This window comes from Salmo salar, chromosome 03 (assembly GCF_965601325.2).
Source record: "Salmo salar chromosome 03, fSalSal1, whole genome shotgun sequence".
In the NCBI taxonomy this organism is placed as follows: Eukaryota; Metazoa; Chordata; class Actinopteri; order Salmoniformes; family Salmonidae; genus Salmo; species Salmo salar.
The window spans coordinates 97,578,789-97,598,519 of record NC_138293.1 but is presented as its reverse complement, the minus strand read 5'-3'; the positions used below and the strand labels follow the sequence as shown (position 1 = coordinate 97,598,519).

Below are 19,731 nucleotides of genomic sequence, written 5' to 3'. Positions count from 1 at the left end.
TTACCAGATGATATCTCTGAAGGTTGCTGTTCTGCTCATTCTACCACCATCTCTACCTTCCCCTCTCAGAGTAAACACAGACTCAACCATGGCAAAACCAACACAGAAATCAACGTCTGTATCAAGCGTAGGAGTCGTAGAGCTGATCTAGGATCAGGTCCCACCTGTCCATGTAATCTAAAAGGACCAGTATTCAGTTATTCAGTCATAGAGCTGGTCTAGGATCAGGTCCCCCCTGTCCATGTAATCTAAAAGGACCAGTATTCAGTCATAGAGCTGGTCTAGGATCAGGTCCCCCCTGTCCATGTAATCTAAAAGGAACAGTATTCAGTCATAGAGCTGGTCTAGGATCAGGTCCCCCCTGTCCATGTAATCTAAAAGGACCAGTATTCAGTCATAGAGCTGGTCTAGGATCAGGTCCCCCCTGTCCATGTAATCTAAAAGGACCAGTATTCAGTCATAGAGCTGGTCTAGGATCAGGTCCCCCCTGTCCATGTAATCTAAAAGGACCAGTATTCAGTTATAGAGCTGGTCTAGGATCAGGTCCCCCCTGTCCATGTAATCTAAAAGGAACAGTATTCAGTCATAGAGCTGGTCTAGGATCAGGTCCCCCCCGTCCATGTAATCTAAAAGGACCAGTATTCAGTCATAGAGCTGGTCTAGGATCAGGTCCCACCTGTCCATGTAATCTAAAAGGGACAGTAGGAGTAGGAGTGCTGGTCTAGGATCAGGTCCCCCTGTCCATGTAATCTCATGCATTATGATCTCAAAACTGATCTTAGATCAACACTCCTACTCTGAGATGCCTGATACATACGGCCCAGATACTCACTAATAAATGACGTAGTAAAATGGTAATTAGTTACACAGTAATAACCTATTACATTTACATTACATTTTAGTCATTTAGCAGACGCTCTTATCCAGAGCGACTTACAGTAGTGAATGCATACATTTCATTTCATGCATTTTTTATTTTTTGAAATGTATTTTTTTGTACTGGCATCCCGTGGGAATCGAACCCACAACCCTGGCGTTGCACACACCATGAATCATGTGTTTGTTTCTTTGGGATTCATTAAAACAAGCATCACTAGGGATGATTTGATACAGTACAGTGCAGTGCAGTGTGGCTGGTTAGTTTCTTTGGGATTCATTAAAACAAGCATCACTAGGGATGATTTGATACAGTACAGTGCAGTGCAGTGTGGCTGGTTAGTTTCTTTGGGATTCATTAAAACAAGCATCACTAGGGATGATTTGATACAGTACAGTGCAGTGCAGTGTGGCTGGTTAGTTTCTTTGGGATTCATTAAAACAAGCATCACTAGGGATGATTTGATACAGTACAGTGCAGTGCAGTGTGGCTGGTTAGTTTCTTTGAGATTCATTAAAACAAGCATCACTAGGGATGATTTGATACAGTACAGTGCAGTGCAGTGTGGCTGGTTAGTTTCTTTGGGATTCATTAAAACAAGCATCACTAGGGATGATTTGATACAGTACAGTGCAGTGCAGTGTGGCTGGTTAGTTTCTTTGGGATTCATTAAAACAAGCATCACTAGGGATGATTTGATACAGTACAGTGCAGTGCAGTGTGGCTGGTTAGTTTCTTTGGGATTCATTAAAACAAGCATCACTAGGGATGATTTGATACAGTACAGTGCAGTGCAGTGTGGCTGGTTAGTTTCTTTGAGATTCATTAAAACAAGCATCACTAGGGATGATTTGATACAGTACAGTGCAGTGCAGTGTGGCTGGTTAGTTTCTTTGGGATTCGTGTCTTGAAGTCATTCTTTGAAGTAAGTTGCTACCACATAACGTCCTGTAATACCGGAAGAGGAAACAGTACAAAACTGCTTAAACATGGGGGCAACGGGACTTCGCTAGTTTATTCCTTCCTGCTCGCTCCACATCCTTAGTGTCAACCTCGGTAATAGAAACACACTGCTCAAAAAAATAACACTAGAGCTAACATAATCACTGGAGTGACTCTAATGCTGCTATGGAAGAAAAAAGCTATTGGATGCCCAGGTACAGGGTTAAAAGTAGCCTTGGGCGCCCAGGCGTTTTCTACCGAAGGTGGGGGGAAGGCCTGGGACAGTGGCTAGGTTAAAGGTAGAGCCAGCAATATGACGTACACTGTTAAAAGGACGTGTTTTGTAACACCAAAACACCAACTTGAAGAAGACCAAACCTTAACTTTGCTGGAGTATTGAAACACATCATACTGAGATGTTCTGAAACATGACACAGTGTTGTAACACCAACATCAAGTGTTGCGTAACACCTTCCCACTGACAGGGAGGACTACTGGAAAAGGTTGAAAACACTATTATGGTGTTTCAAGATTTGTTTAGTGCAGAATTAGATCCCTGAAAACACAGCATGGTAGAAACACAACATGACAACAACATGGAAGCAACACAACATGGCAACATCACAACATAACATGGTAACAGCACAAAACACGATACAAACATTGGGCACAGACAACAGCACAAAGGGCAAGAAGGTAGAGACAACAATACATCACGCAATGCAGCCCCAACTGTCAGTAAGTGTCCATGACTGAGTCTTTAAATTAAGAGATGTTTGAGTGGTTTTTGCAGCTCCTTCCAGTCGCTAGCTCTCTAAAAAATGTCTAAACACTTTCATGGTGTTTCCTGTCTTGTGTTTCCTGTCTAGTGTTAGATACCTTCTTCTGGGGGATTTTAGTTGATTAGTGTATCTGATTATTTGCCCGTTTAAATCCCTTTTGACAGGTATTGTTGAGCACAGTGCTCAATCCACCAACAGTAACTGGAGGTTTCACAGCATCGCAGGACAGTGTATTTACATGTACCATTAAAATGTGGAAATGTGGGAAAGGGTGATCTCATCATCAAACGTTGTCCCTTCCTCATGATCCTAACACCTCATGATACAAGCTGCTTAATACTCATACATTTTTATTTATTCAAACATGCAAACATAAAGTCTAAACATTTTTGAATTACCCACAATCCTCTAAAAACAGAACCACATGGCCAGAAAGGAAGTACAAGGAGTTTAAAACCATACTTCCAATTAGTGTAAGGCCCAACGCTGGAGATGATAAGCAGGTACAGGGAGTGAACCATTTAATACAGACGGACATGCAACGGAACAGGCACAGCGTCTAGACATAAACGCGACACGTCAAACAATGCTACTACAGGGATCAACACAGAGGAGCAGACATATATGCAGGGGCAATAAACAAAGTGAGGGATTCCAGGTGAGTCCAATGAGCGCAGCTGCGCGTAATGATGGTAACAGGTGCGTATGATGACGGGTAGCCTGGATCCCTGGGAGGGGGAGCAGGCGTGACAATTAGTTCAATCACAAAATGTTCTCCATTTTTGGTTATCCTCATATAAAATATACTTACATTTTGAGAAACATATTAAGTTGGATTTATTCTAAAAACGAATGTTGGTCAAATGAAATGTAAAAAAATCATTGAAATGACTTGCATTCATTTTTATAAAGTACATGTTGGTTATTTATTGAGTCAATTTCAATTCACCACAGAAACGTTTTTTAAAAGTGTGGCTGTGTGGTTGATTGTGTAAAATTCCGAGGAAATTTCAATGAAATGTACCATCTTACTGCCCCAGAAGTGGTGGGTCCAATTTCCGCTTCTGCTTGTCCCAGTTTCACTCCTTTTCTGTCTCCTGTTTCTAGTCGGTCTAAATAAAGCAATGAAAAAATGTGGAATTCCATAAACAATATTGTCCATAGGCCCTTATCAACAATCAATATTTAGGATATAATCCATTTGGATTTGTTAACCATGTGATCGTATAAGAGACACAGGTGTTTTGATGCTGCCTTTTACATACACGGAAAACCCCTAAACGTCTTTTCACAACACTCTCTTAAAAACACCAATATTCAGATTAAATAACCACTTTGGGGTGTTTAAGACTAGTCAGAGCACGTAAATTCTGTTTGACAACAGTTTCAGTGTATCATAACACTTACATTGGGTTTACATTCAAACACCCTCCAAACAACAGGGCCCGTATGCACAAAGCGTCACAAAGTGCTGAGAATAGAGACATTTTACTCTTATGGTTAAAAAAAGCTATGCATGAAGCCTCTTTAGTCATGACTCCACTATAGTCAGCAGATATTTAGGACTCCTCATGAGCTGTCCTAACCAGTTAAGAGTTACCAGCAGGTATCTGGATAATAACCTCATGAGCTGTCCTAACCAGTTAAGAGGTACCAGCAGGTATCTGGATAATAACCTCATGAGCTGTCCTAACCAGTTAAGAGTTACCAGCAGGTATCTGGATAATAACCTCATGATCTGTCCTAACCAGTTAAGAGTTACCAGCAGGTATCTGGATAATAACCTCATGAGCTGTCCTAACCAGTTAAGAGTTACCAGCAGGTGTCTTGATAATAAAAACAATGCAGCGAGTCAGTGGTCCCTGCGCCCCATTGCAATTGCTTTGAAGTGTTTAAAAACACTGTTTTGATATTTCTGTTGTAATATTGTCAGGCGTGTGCGTACTGGTGGTGAAGTCAGGTGCAGGAGAGCAGAGAATTGTGAACAGGCGCACACTTTATTACGGCAGGAGAGATATACAGATGGACGCAGCTGCGTCAAAAACCTCCTCTAGCCAACAAGGCAAAGTGTATAGCGCGCACAAATGTCACGCAACATAAATGTATAACAATAAGCTTCGTGAAAACACACGGAAAATAACAAACGCTTAGCCCAGTGCGTAAAACACAAATAATTTCACACAAAGACATGAGGGGGGAACAGAGGAATAAATACAATTAGTGTGATTGGGGAATGCAAACCAGGTGTGAATGGAACAAGACAAAACCAATGGATAATTGAAGAATGGAGCGGCGATGGCTAGAAAGCCGGGGACGTCGACAGCCGCCCGAACAAGGAGAGGAGCCAACTTCGGCGGAAGTCGTGACAAATATGATCAATCCATAAATCATCAAGACCTACATGCTACAATAGTCTTTATCTTTTGCGCTTTTGACAATTATTTTACGAGGCCTATTTCACAGACATGCCTAAATATATACTCACAATCACGAGGCTAATAAAGAAACACGTTTTTCTTTCTTTCTTTAGTTACCTACATCATGTTATTTCAATGTATCCCTTTGGAGCGCAACATCACCTTGTTAAAAAAAAGATGTCTAAATTGAAGACATCTTATGTAACATTTGATTGTGTTCGATTAAAATTATAGGCCTTTCAAACGTTGTATGCAACATTATCGGCAAGTGACTTAATTGATGCCTACTGTATCAAAAGCGATTTAGAGTTGTTAAACCGGTGAGAGACGACTGTGTTGACATAACGGTATAATCAAAAAACAATCAGAATTGTTGAAAAAAACAAAAAGGTTATGCATCCCAACATATTAGGCAATAAATAAGAGTAGACAAAGTGATCTTGTCAGGCGAAAATTATATCAAAGTTTTACCATTACAACATTTGATGTACAGTCACATTCACTGTCCTTGTCTGAAGCGTGCTGTAGAGTTAACAGCTGGCGATGCCTCATTACGATTGGTTATTCCCCATCATTTGCAACAATGTCAATGAGCGTCTTCACTATCTGTCCTTTGCGGTACCTCAAACTGTCGTGATTACCAGCGGAGATCAACTTTTATAAATTGATTTTGGCTCAGAGTTTGTCTAGGCAGTGTCTTAACGTCATCCTTAAACCTACTATGAGCTGGGAGTTTGGTGTTGTCGTAAAACAGGTTTAACGAGATTCCTAGGACGTTGAGATTCTTTGTAGATCGGGTACCAGACCTTAGGTTACATGCACTATTTTTCCAGGATTCATTACCCAATCATTGTGTTTAGAGTATTTATATTGTAGATGTACAAAGTGAAAGCATACTATAGTGGGTGAATTTCCGCAACAACTAAGAGCGTTGAAGCGCGAGGGTTAACTTCTCCGCTGTTTTGGTCGCATAGCTACCACGCTATGGGGGATGAAGCCAACCCGTGCAGATGCTGTGTAACGGTGTGATTGTGAAGTCTTGCATGTTGTTCATCGCAATATCAGCGGTGCTGCTGGTGCAACATCATTTCCCCTGACTACGTAGGGCGAGGGAGGTAATGGTTAGGTCAGCGGAGACAAGTGCATTGATCACGGTCACATTTTTTCAGAGGATGTATTTTAAAAAGTATACATTCTATAAACATGTAACAAGACTGGGTCAACAAAAGAGTACATAGACACAGAATGTCTATGTCCTCCCTGGTATATGATGCCATTGCTAATACTGACTCAAATCACACAATCAATAGTCTATTTTACAGTACATCGGAATTTGAGGATTCCCACATTAAATACAGTATGTTTGGAATGAACCTAGCCTAGAGAACTAGGCTATAGGGTACACAGTGGACTTTTAGCGATAGTCTATAATCTATCCTGGTTGTGGCTCACTGCAACGTCATCTGAGGACAAGACAAAGGTCGTCACTAGTTAACACAATCACAGAGTCATAAACCCCGCCTATTTCTACAATGTATCTTTTTAAAATCTGATGTAAAAACCTAACCCTAATCTTAACCCAAACATTAACCACACAGCTAACGTTATGCCTAACCTAATCTTAAATTAAGACCAAAAATGGCTGTGGTAACTAGTGACAAGCTAAGAATGGGGTCTCTAACCTATAATACTGGGGTGGGGCCTATGAAGACCCACTACCTACATTCACACAGGACGGAACATCTATACACGTGCCTTGTTGGAGAATTACCCTCATCCCTAGCTATTTCATATCGATTTCTGTTAGCAAAACACCGGTTAGATAAGGTTGTTATTGCGATATTAAATGTTGTATAAGTGAGTGTTGTTGGCTCAGAACTGGAATAAACCTGTTCCACCCAGACAGGGAGTCTCTGGCTACATGTGCGCTCCTGGAAAGGCTATTTCATCAGTCTGCTCTCCGAAGAGCGCGCTCTCGACAAAAACCCCAGAGTAGGCTACGTCACTGGAGTGAAGGCGCTACCAAAACAGGCATTGGCTACCAGTAAAAATACATAGAACCGCAATTCATTAATTTGCCTAAAATGTATGCGTGTTACTCTGTTTTTTTATTCATACAATAATAAGAGAGATAAGGATATAATTTATCTGTCTTCAATTTCAATTTAAGGGGCTTTATTAACATTGGAAACATATGTTGACATTGCCAAAGCAAGTGAAGTAGATAATAGTATTATAATATACATCCAGTAGACTACTTTTGTCCACGTAGGCGTAGGCCTACAGACTACTTCACAGATCTAATGGTATTGAAGTGTGATAACGCTCAGTGTCATGGAAGCATAACGCAGGGCTGCGCGCTCTTGAGAAAAAGGCTACAGCAGTATTTGCGCGCCCCCGCTTGAAGACCGGCTCGAGCCGGTAGGCTATAAAGAGCTGACAAAACGGTAAGGAAATAAGGAAACGGTTGATTTACTTAACAGAAGAAACAGATGTGTTTTAGGCCTTGAAGAAAGAGAGGACAGATACAGTAACCAGGGAAACATAATCATCTATGATTCTCCTTGTGGATCGGACAAGAGGACATTTTTACATCAGGCTTAAAAAGATGTTGCTTTAGTCCTGGACATCTATTCGTCTGGTCGGAAGCGGAAGAGACAGAGCTGGTAGACTAACGTTATAGGGAGAACATAGAAAGAACATACCGATAAACTAGCTGCTCATTTTGCCATTAAAACCTGTTCATTATATTCGACAGTCGACTATTCTGTGTCGATTATTTTTCTGACTAGACTGATCGTCGCTCTGTTGGTAAGTATTTTATATTTCAACGTGAACTCACTCACCCTATGTAAACAACTCACTCACCCTATGTGAACAACACACTCACCCTATGTGAACAACTCACTCACCCTATGTGAACAACTCACTCACCCTATGTGAACAACTCACTCACACTATGTGAACAACACACTCACCCTATGTGAACAACTCACTCACCCTATGTGAACAACACACTCACCCTATGTGAACAACTCACTCACACTATGTGAACAACACACTCACCCTATGTGAACAACTCACTCACACTATGTGAACAACACACTCACCCTATGTGAACAACTCACTCACCCTATGTGAACAACTCACTCACCCTATGTGAACAACTCACTCACCCTATGTGAACAACTCACTCACCCTATGTGAACAACTCACTCACCCTATGTGAACAACTCACTCACCCTATGTGAACAACTCACTCACCCTATGTGAACAACTCACTTACCCTATGTGAACAACTCACTCATCCTATGTGAACAACTCACTCACCCTATGTGAACAACTCACTCACCCTATGTGAACAACTCACTCACCCTATGTGGCCAACTCACTCACCCTATGTGAACAACTCACTCACCCTATGTGAACAACTCACTCACCCTATGTGAACAACTCACTCACCCTATGTGAACAACTCACTCACCCTATGTGAACAACTCACTCACCCTATGTGAACAACTCACTCACCCTATGTGAACAACTCACTCACCCTATGTGAACAACTCACTCACCCTATGTGAACAACTCACTCACCCTATGTGAACAACACACTCACCCTATGTGAACAACTCACTCACCCTATGTGAACAACTCACTCACCCTATGTGAACAACTCACTCACCCTATGTGAACAACTCACTCACCCTATGTGAACAACTCACTCACCCTATGTGAACAACTCACTTACCCTATGTGAACAACTCACTCATCCTATGTGAACAACTCACTCACCCTATGTGAACAACTCACTCACCCTATGTGAACAACTCACTCACCCTATGTGAACAACTCACTCACCCTATGTGAACAACTCACTCACCCTATGTGAACAACTCACTCACCCTACGTGAACAACTCACTCACCCTATGTGAACAACTCACTCACCCTATCACTCACCCTATGTGAACAACTCACTCACCCTATGTGAACAACACACTCACCCTATGTGAACAACTCACTCACCCTATGTGAACAACTCACTCACCCTATGTGAACAACTCACTCACCCTATGTGAACAACTCACTCACCCTATGTGAACAACTCACTCACCCTATGTGAACAACTCACTCACCCTATGTGAACAACTCACTCACCCTATGTGAACAACTCACTCACCCTATGTGGCCAACTCACTCAGCTGCCAAGCAAGCTGTGATGCTCACTCAGTTGGTAGAGCATGGTGTTTGCAATGCCAGGGTTGTGGGTTTGATTCCCACAGGGGACCAGTATGGGAAAAAAAAAAAAAATGTATGAAATGTATGCATTCACTACTGTAAGTCGCTCTGGATAAGAGCGTCTGCTAAATGACTAAAATGTAAATGTAAGGCCAGAGTGTTGCTTAGTGATGACTTACCAGTAGTAGCCTAGGGGTTTTCAAACTGGGGTCTGTGACCCTATGGGTCCACGGAGGTACTGCAGGGCTTCCGCGTTGTTGTTTTCTTAATAAATATTTTGGGGGATTTTTTTAGGTGAAAAATAATTACTTTATGAATATTGCTAGCTGCAACAGAATACCATAATGGATACCATTTGTATGTCTTTGCGTCCAGTATAAAGGAAGTTATAGGTGGTTTTATGAGCCAATGCTAACTGAGCCAATGCTAACTAGCGTTAGCACAATGACTGGAAGACTACAGGAACATTTAGAGTGCTAGCTGTTACTGTTCATCTGACACGAATTGGAGCTAATTACAGGTTTTTTTCTGTATAGAAAATTCTTAGTTGGGCCATCCAAGTGGACATTTTCGGGGATGAAAAAAAAGTTTGTGTCAAAAACTATCAATCTTAACATAATCACTAGTTAACTACACATGGTTGATGATATTACTAGGTTATCTAACGTGTCCTGCGTTGCATATAATCGATGCGGTGCCTGTTAATTTATCATCGAATCACAGCCTACTTCGACAAACGGGTGATGATTTAACAAGCGCATTTGCAAAAAAAGCGCTGTCGTTGCACAAATGTACCAGACCATAAACATCAATGCCTTTCTTTAAAATCAATACACAAGTATATATTTTTAAACCTGCATATTTAGTTAATATTGCCTGCTAACATGAAATTGTGTCACATCTCTAGCGTTCATTGCATGCAGAGTCAGGGTATATGCAACAGTTTGGGCCGCCTGGCTTGTTGCGAACTAATTTGCCAGAATGTTACGTAATTATGACATAACATTGAAGGTTGTGCAATGTAACAGGAATATTTAGACTTAGGGATGCCACCCGTTAGATAAAATATGGAACGGTTCCTTATTTCACTGAAAGAAAAAACGTTTTGTTTTCGAGATGATAGTTTCCGGATTCGACCATATTAATGACCTAAGGCTCGTATTTCTGTGTGTTTATTATATTATAATTAAGTCTATGATTTGATAGAGCAGTCTGACTGAGCGGTGGTAGGCACCAGCAGGCTCGTAAGCATTCATTCAAACAGCACGTTTGTGCGTTTTGCCAGCAGCTCTTCGCAATGCATTGCGCTGTTTATGACTTCAAGCCTATCAACTCCCAAGATTAGGCTAGTGTAACCCATGTGAAATGGCTAGCTAGTTAGCGGGGTGCGCGCTAATAGTGTTTCAAACGTCACTCGCTCTGAGACTTGGAGTAGTTGTTTCCCTTGCTCTGCATGGGTAACGCTGCTTCGAGGGTGGCTGTTGTCGATGTGTTCCTGGTTCGAGGCCAGGTAGGAGCGAGGAGAGGGATGGAAGCTATACTGTTACACTGGCAATACTAAAGTGCCTATAAGAACATCCAATAGTCAAAGGTATATGAAATACAAATCGTATAGAGAGAAATAGTCCTATAATTCCTATAATAACTACAACCTAAAACTTCTTACCTGGGAATATTGAAGACTCATGTTAAAAGGAACCACCAGCTTTCATATGTTTTCATGTTCTGAGCAAGGAACTTAAACGTTAGCTTTCTTACATGCACATATTGCACTTTTACTTTCTTCTCCAACACTTTGTTTTTGCATTATTTAAACCAAATTGAACATGTTTCATTATTTATTTGAGGCTAAATTGATTTTATTGATGTATTATATTAAGTTAAAATAAGTGTTCAGTATTGTTGTAATTGTCATTATTAACCGGTATCGGCTTTTTTTTGGGGGCCCTCCAATAATCGGTATCGGTATCGGCGTTGAAAAAAAATCATAATCGGTCGACCTCTAACTTGGTCAGTCTATTTCATGGAAAGAGCAGGTGTTCTTAATGTTTTTTTACACTCAATATACACACACACTATTTTCTACATTGTAGAATAACTGTGAAGACATAAAATCTATGAAATAACATATGGAATCATGTAGTAACCAAAAAAGTGTTAAACAAATCATCATATATACTGCTCAAAAAAATAAAGGGAACACTTAAACAACACAATGTAACTCCAAGTCAATCACACTTCTGTGAAATCAAACTGTCCACTTAGGAAGCAACACTGATTGACAATACATTTCACATGCTGTTGTGCAAATGGAATAGACAACAGGTGGAAATTATAGGCAATAAGCAAGACACCCCCAATAAAGGAGTGGTTCTGCAGGTGGAGACCACAGACCACTTCTCAGTTCCTATGCTTCCTGGTTGATGTTTTGGTCACTTTTGAATGCTGGCGGTGCTTTCACTCTAGTGGTAGCATGAGACGAAGTCTACAACCCACACAAGTGGCTCAGGTAGTGCAGCTCATCCAGGATGGCACATCAATGCGAGCTGTGGCAAGAAGGTTTGCTGTGTCTGTCAGCGTAGTGTCCAGAGCATGGAGGCGCTACCAGGAGACAGGCTAGTACATCAGGAGACGTGGAGGAGGCCGTAGGAGGGCAACAACCCAGCAGCAGGACCGTTACCTCCGCCTTTGTGCAAGGAGGAGCAGGAGGAGCACTGCCAGAGCCCTGCAAAATGACCTCCAGCAGGCCACAAATGTGCATGTGTCTGCTCAAACGGTCAGAAACAGACTCCATGAGGGTGGTATGAGGGCCCAACGTCCACAGGTGGGGGTTGTGCTTACAGCCCAACACAGTGCAGGACGTTTGGCATTTGCCAGAGAACACCAGATGAAAGCAGGTTCACACTGAACACATGTGACAGACGTGACAGAGTCTGGAGACACCGTGGAGAACGTTCTGCTGCCTGCAACATCCTCCAGCATGACCCGTTTGGCAGTGGGTCAGTCATGGTGTGGGGTGGCATTTCTTTGGGGGGCCACACAGCCCTCGCCAGAGGTAGCCTGACTGCCATTAGGTACCGAGATGAGATCCTCAGACCCCTTGTGAGACCATATGCTGGTGCGGTTGGCCCTGGGTTCCTCCTAATGCAAGACAATGCTAGACCTCATGTGGCTGGAGTGTGTCAGCAGTTCCTGCAAGAGGAAGGCATTGATGCTATGGACTGGCCCGCCCGTTCCCCAGACCTGAATCCAATTGAGCACATCTGGGACATCATGTCTCGCTCCATCCACCAACGCCACGTTGCACCACAGACTGTCCAGAAGTTGGCGGATGCTTTAGTCCAGGTCTGGGAGGAGATCCCTCAGGAGACCATCCGCCACCTTATCAGGAGCATGCCCAGGCGTTGTACGGAGGTCATACAGGCACGTGGAGGCCACACACACCACTGAGCCTCATTTTGACTTGTTTTAAGGACATTACATCAAAGTTGGATCAGACTGTAGTGTGGTTTACCACTTTAATTTTGAGTGTGACTCCAAATCCAGACCTCCATGGGTTGATAAATTGGATTTCCATTGATTATTTTTGTGTGATTTTGTTGTCAGCACATTCAACTATGTAAAGAAAAAAGTATTTAATAAGATTATTTCTTTCATTCAGATCTAGGATGTGTTGTTTAAGTGTTCCCTTTATTTTTTTGAGCAGTGTATTTTAGATTTTAGATTCTTCAAAGTAGCCACCCTTTGCCTTGATGACAGCGTTGCACACTCTTTGCATTCTCTTAACCAGCTTCATGAGGTAGTTACCTTGAAGGCTTTTCCAACAGTCTTGAAGGAGTTCCCACATATGCTGAGCACTTGTTGGCTGCTTTTCCTTCACTCTGCGGTCCAATTCATCCCAAACCATCTCAATTGGGTTGAGGTTGGGTGATTGTGGAGGCCAGGTCATCTGATGCAGCACTCCATCACTCTCCTTTTTGGTCAAATAGCCCTTACACAGCGTGGAGATGTGTTGGGTCATTGTCCTGTTGAAAAACAAATGATAATCCCGTTAAGTGCAAACCAGATGGGATGGCGTGTTGCTGCAGAATGCTGTGGTAGCCATGCTCGTTAAGTGTGCCTTGAATTCTAAATAAATCACAGACAGTGTCACCAGCTCCCCCACACCATCACACCTCCTCCTCCATGCTTCACGGTGGGAACCACCCATGCAGAGATCATCCGTTCACTTGCTCTGCGTCTCACAAAGACGAGGCAGTTGGAACCAAAAATCTAAAATTTGGACTCATCAGGCCAAAGGACAGATTTCCACCGGTCTAATGTCCATTGCTTGTGTTTATTGGCCCAAGCAAGTGTCTTCTTCTTATTGGTGTCCTTTAATAGTGGTTTCTTTGCAGCAATTTGACCATGAAGGCCTGATTCACACAGTCTCCTCTGAAAAGTTGATGTTGAGATGTGTCTGTTTTCTGAGGTGAAGTTAATTGCCGATTTCTGAGGCTGGTAACTGTAATGAACTTATCCTCTGCAGCAGAGGGAACTCTGGGTCTTCCTTTCCTGTGTCGGTCCTCATGAGAGCCAGTTTCATCATAGCGCTTGACTACACTTGAAGAAACTTTAAAAGTTCCCTGATTGACACTCTGTCCCTCTCTCCCAGGTGCTCAGACCCAGCCATGCGGGGGTTAAAGTCAGCGGTGCGGGGGTCCGGGGGGTGCAGGGGTCCATGTGTGTACGAGGCAGTGCCAGACGGAGGCTGGGGCTGGGCGGTGGCCGTGGCCTTCTTCTTCGTTGAGGTGTTTACTTACGGGACCATCAAGTCTCTGGGGGTGTTCCTCGAGGACCTCATGACAGAGTTTGGGGAGAGCAACAGCAGAGTATCCTGGGTCATCGCAATCTGCGTCTTCATCCTCACATTCACAGGTGGGTCAGAGAGAGCATCTTCACAGGTGGGTCAGAGAGAGCATCTTCAGCTTCACAGGTGGGTCAGAGAGAGCATCTTAATCATCCTTACCTTCACAGGTGGTTCAGAAAGAGCCTCTTAATCATCCTCACCTTCACAGGTGGTTCAGAGAGAGCCTCTTAATCATCCTCACCTTCACAGGTGGTTCAGAGAGAGCCTCTTAAATGATCCTCACCTTCACAGGTGGTTCAGAGAGAGCCTCTTAGTCATCCTCACCTTCACAGGTGGTTCAGAGAGAGCCTCTTAGTCATCCTCACCTTCACAGGTGGTTCAGAGAGAGCCTCTTAGTCATCCTCACCTTCACAGGTGGTTCAGAGAGAGCCTCTTAGTCATCCTCATCATTACCTTCACAGGTGGAGCCTCTTTATCATCGTCTTCATAGGTCTAGGATCAGGGTAGCAGTGCTGATCTAGGAATAGTTTTGCCTTTTAGATCATAATGGATCAGATTTTTATGGACAGGGGTCCTGATCCCAGATCAGCGCTCGTATAAGAGGCTTTATGAATATGGGCCAGTAAAGTTGTGTGAACAGTATTTAGACACAGAATCTGTCCTACTCACTGAACTGTGTCAATCAACTACTTCATTAAATAGTGTATAAGGTAAATGAAAAACATGTCTGTAGTAAAACTAACAATCCTCTCTAACCCCTCTCTCCTCTTCCCCCTCTCCCCCTTTCTCCTCTTCCCCCTCTCCCCCTTTCTCCTCTTCCCCCTCTCCCCCTTTCTCCTCTTCCCCCTCTCTCCCTCTCCCTCTCCTCTTCCCCCTCTCTCCCTCTCCCTCTCCTCTTCCCCCTCTCCCCCTTTCTCCTCTTCCCCCTCTCTCCCTCTCCCTCTCCTCTTCCCCCTCTCTCCCTCTCCCTCTCCTCTTCCCCCTCTCCCCCTTTCTCCTCTTCCCCTTCTCTCCCCCTCTCTCCTCTTCCCCCTCTCTCTTTCTCCCCCTCTCTCCTCTTCCCCCTCTCTCTCTCTCTTCCCCCTCTCTCCCCTTCTCCTCTTCCCCCTCTCTCCCTTTCTCCCCCTCTCTCCTCTTCCCCTCTCTCCTCTTCCCCTCTCTCCTCTTCCCCCTCTCTCCCTCTCCCTCTCCTCTTCCCCCTCTCTCCCTCTCCTCTTCCCCCTCTCTCCCTCTCCCTCTCCTCTTCCCCTCTCTCCCTCTCCTCTTCCCCCTCTCTCCCTCTCTCCTCTTCCCCCTCTCTCCTCTTCTCCCTCTCTCCCCCTTTCTCCTCTTCCCCTTCTCTCCCCCTCTCTCCTCTTTCTCCTCTCTCTTTCTCCCCCTCTCTCCTCTTCCCCCTCTCTCCCCCTCTCTCCTCTTCCCCCTCTCTCCCCTTCTCCTCTTCCCCTCTCTCCTCTTCCCCCTCTCTCCCTCTCCCTCTCCTCTCCTCTTCCCTCTCTCTCCCTCTCCCTCTCCTCTTCCCCCTCTCTCCCTCTCCCTCTTCTCTTCCCTCTCTCTCCCTCCCCTCTTCCCCCTCTCTCCCTCTCTCCTCTTCCCCCTCTCTTCTCTTCTCCCTCTCTCCCCTTTCTCCTCTTCCCCTTCTCTCTCCTCTTCCCCCTCTCTCTTTCTCCCCCTCACTCCTCTTCCCCCTCTCTCTCTCTCTCTTTCTCCCCCTCTCTCCTCTTCCCCCTCTCTCCCCCTCACTCCTCTTCCCCTCTCTCTCTCTCTTTTCCCCCTCTCTCCTCTTCCCCCTCTCTCCTCTTCCCCCTCTCTCCCCCTCACTCCTCTTCCCCCTCTCTCTCTCTCTCTTTTCCCCCTCTCTCCTCTTCCCCCTCTCTCCTCCTCACTCCTCTTCCCCCTCTCTCTCTCTCTCTCTTCCCCCTCTCTCCTCTCCCCCCCTCTCTCCCTCCAGCCCCTCTGTCCACGGTGCTCAGTAACCGGTTTGGGTACCGTCCCGTAGTGATGTTGGGGGGTTTTCTGATCAGTCTGGGTACCATCAGCTCTGCTTTCGTCTCCTCCATCAACGAGATGTACGTCACCATCGGCATCGTCTCAGGTAACGATCTAACTACTTTATACACACACACACTCATTCACTCACTCACTCACTCACTCACTCACTCACTCACTCACTCACACACACACTCACACACTCACACACTCACTCACTCACTCACTCACTCACTCACTCACTCACTCACTCACTCACTCACTCACTCACTCACTCACTCACTCACTCACTCACTCACTCACTCACTCACTCACACTCACTCACTCACTCACTCACTCACTCACTCACTCACTCACTCACTCACTCACTCACTCACTCACACACCAGTACTTCATGCTTCCTGCAATGGTCTATCTTGTGATACATATGTGAAATTCATTAGAAACACCTTGAACATGTTAGGAGAATAATGATCTATGTTTAGCTGTTACATTCATGCTTAGAATTCCAGCTGAAAAAGATCTGAATGAAACAAGGGACTCCTAGCAGTGCATGAGGCTGATTGATGTCTGTCTCTTCCAGACCTGGCCTGTGTTTGTGGGGTAAAAACTCCCAACCCCACTGTCAAAGCTTTATTCAATTCAGATGGAAAGATATGAATGAAACGTGTGGTATCAATGTGGCCTAAACTCCCCCATCTTGAGTCTGTAGGACAGATTTGCACAACAGAAAAATCACAATTCCCCAAATTGTCCAAAATAAACCAATATTTCCTTTCAGATCCGATCCAAATAACTTTTCTTTTACAGAACGAAGCACTGCTAGCTGTCCCACTAAATAACTCTTCACCTTCCTTTAAAACAGACAGCAGCTAACTTAACAACCTCTGTCTTCTCTCTTCTTCTCTTTGTTTTTAACTGCGTCCTCTTTCAGCAGTCACCACGACAACAAGCCTGAGTGACCTATCAACCCTGACCTCTGACATCAGAGTGACCTGTCAGCCCTGACCTCTGACCTCTGACCCCTGACCTTGCTGCAGTGCCAGTGGCTGTCACACCCCTCTGTGTGTCCTGTGCTGGACCAATGATGTGTATATATCTAAGACATGGACTGAAACGTGAAACCGTCAACAGCATTTTGCACAGTGACTGTATTCACTTTGTAAACGTTATTTGACATGATCTTGATGACAAGGTACTCTTGTAATCGTGTTTTCATGTTGTTTGGTTTTATGTTAATCATGTGATTTCCAGATTGCGTGAACAATAATGTGTTGTCATTTTCTAATGTGTCCAGGTCTGGGGTACTGCCTGACCTTCCTGCCCACCATCACCATCCTGTCTCAGTACTTCAACAGAAGGAGGTCCCTGGTCACCGCCTTGGCCTCCTCAGGGGAGTCCTTTGCCATGTTTGCCTTCGCACCAGGTACGTTGCGGTTTCATGTGTGTCCGAAATGGCACCTTATTCCCTATATAGTGCACTACTTTTGACCAGTGCCCAATGACACCCTATTCCCTATACAGTGCACTACTTTTGACCAGGGCCCAATGACACCCTATTCCCTATATAGTGCACTACTTTTGACCAGGGCCCAATGACACCCTATTCCCTATATAGTGCACTACTTTTGACCAGGGCCCAATGACACCCTATTCCCTATATAGTGCACTACTTTTGACCAGGGCCCAATGACACCCTATTCCCTATACAGTGCACTACTTTTGACCAGGGCCCAATGACACCCTATTCCCTATATAGTGCACTACTTTTGACCAGGGCCCAATGACACCCTATTCCCTATATAGTGCACTACTTTTGACCAGGGCCCATAGGGTGTAGGGTGCTATATAGGGAATAGGGCGCCATTTCAGACACAGACTAATGAATCTTAAAGGCAGATATAGTGACTGATACTGTTCTATAAATAAAACCTGAAGCATTGTGGAGGAGCGTTAAAAAACAGGACTTTTGAATGTTTCCACCAGTCATTTAAAAGCACACATCTCCTCTCCTCTGCAGCCTTCATGGCCTTGAAGGAGATCATCGGCTGGCGTCACTGCCTCATTGTCATCGGTCTCATGCAGGCCTCCGTGATTGGCTGCGGCGCTCTGCTTCGACCAATCATCATCAGGCCTGACCAGGAAGTGTCAGGGGAGGTGTCCAATAAGGAGAAGCTGTCCGTTAAGCTGCAGACGGTCTATGAGCTGGAGAATGAGGACACTCAGACCAACGTTAGCTCCGGGGAGTCTGAGGAGTCAGGGGATTCCGGGGTCACCTCTCTGTCTGCCTCCAGTGCTGACCTCCGGGCCACCACAGCCACGCAGGACCCCTCTGAGACCCGGGCCCTCATGGAGGACCAGGGGGAGAAGAACCAGGGGGGACAGGCAACCCTTGGAACCCCACAGAATCAGCTGGAGGCTGGGGAGAAAGAGCAGGGTGAGGCGGGTCCCCTTGTCCAACCCTCCAGACCTAAACTCCTAGACTTTGCGGTGTTAAAAGATGGAGCGTTCATCTGCTACTCTCTGTTTGGCCTCTTCGCCACGCTGGGGTTCTTCGCCCCGTCACTTTACATCATAGAACTCAGTAAGAGCCGCGGCGTCCACCCAGAAAAGTCGGCCTACATGCTCTCTGTAATGGCGGTGTCCGAGGTCTGCGGGCGCCTGTCCATCGGGGTCATTTTAAACAAGGTGCGGATGCGTAAGACCCAGGTGCTTCTGGGATGTGTAGTTCTGCTGTGTCTGGTGCTGCTTGCCTTCACCCTGGTGACTGAGTTCTGGGGCCTGGCAGCCTGCTGCTGTCTCTATGGCTTCCTGATGGGCACCGTGGGTTCTACACACATCCCCATGCTGGCAGAGGACGACGTGGTGGGCATAGAGAGGATGCCCTCGTCCGTGGGGGTCTATGTCTGTATCCAGAGCTTTGCTGGGCTGGCCGGACCACCGCTGGGGGGTAAGAGACCCTAGATGGTTGACTGTCTGGATCATAGTCTTCTCTATATCTCTCCATCTCTCCCTCTCTCCATCTCTCCCTCTCTCCATCTCTCCCTCTCTATATCTCTTCCTCTGCTCTCCTCTCTCTCCGTCTCTCCCTCTCTCCGTCTCTACGTCTCTTCCTCTCTACATCTCTCCCTCTCTCCCTCTCTCCATCTCTCCCTCTCTAATCTCTCCATCTCTCCATCCCTCCCTCTCTTCATCTCTCCCTCTCTCCATCTCTCCATCCCTCCCTCTCTTCCTCTCTCCATCTCTCCATCTCTCCATCCCTCCCTCTCTACATCTCTCCATCTCGCCATCTCTCCATCTCTCCATCCCTCCCTCTCTCCATCTCTCCATCCCTCCCTCTCTCCATCTCTCCATCCCTCCCTCTCTTCCTCTCTTCGTCTCTCCCTCTCCGTCTCTTCCTCTCTCCCTCTCTACATCTCTCCATCTCTCCATCTCTCCTCTCTCCATCTCTCCATCCCTCCCTCTCTCCCTCTCTACATCTCTCCATCTCTCCCTCTCTCCATCTCTCCATCCCTCCCTCTCTTCCTCTCTACGTCTCTTCCTCTCCATCTCTCCGTCTCTTCCTCTCTCCATCTCTTCCTCTCCATCTCTCCCTCTCTCCCTCTCTTCCTCTCTTCCTCTCTCCATCTCTCCCTCTCTAC

General features: G+C 45.3%; 1 protein-coding gene and 1 long non-coding RNA gene across 2 annotated transcripts; one reads left to right on the top strand and one right to left on the bottom strand.

The window, feature by feature from the left end:
• Positions 1-597: 597 nt before the first annotated feature.
• On the bottom strand, positions 598-6,354 carry LOC106601763 (uncharacterized). The gene is made up of 3 exons (XR_001328087.3): positions 5,490-6,354; positions 3,626-3,713; positions 598-3,329 (listed from the first exon to the last, which is right to left on the bottom strand). It is a non-coding gene; the product is annotated as an uncharacterized LOC106601763 (long non-coding RNA).
• Positions 6,355-7,413: 1,059 nt separating this feature from the next.
• Positions 7,414-19,069, top strand: LOC106593002 (monocarboxylate transporter 7). The gene is made up of 5 exons (XM_082972924.1): positions 7,414-7,829; positions 13,910-14,172; positions 16,053-16,196; positions 17,388-17,516; positions 18,111-19,069. The coding sequence occupies exons 2-5, from the start codon at positions 13,926-13,928 to the stop codon at positions 19,052-19,054; spliced, it is 1,464 nt and encodes a 487-aa protein (XP_082829050.1). The 5' UTR covers positions 7,414-7,829; positions 13,910-13,925; the 3' UTR covers positions 19,055-19,069.
• Positions 19,070-19,731: the final 662 nt, after the last annotated feature.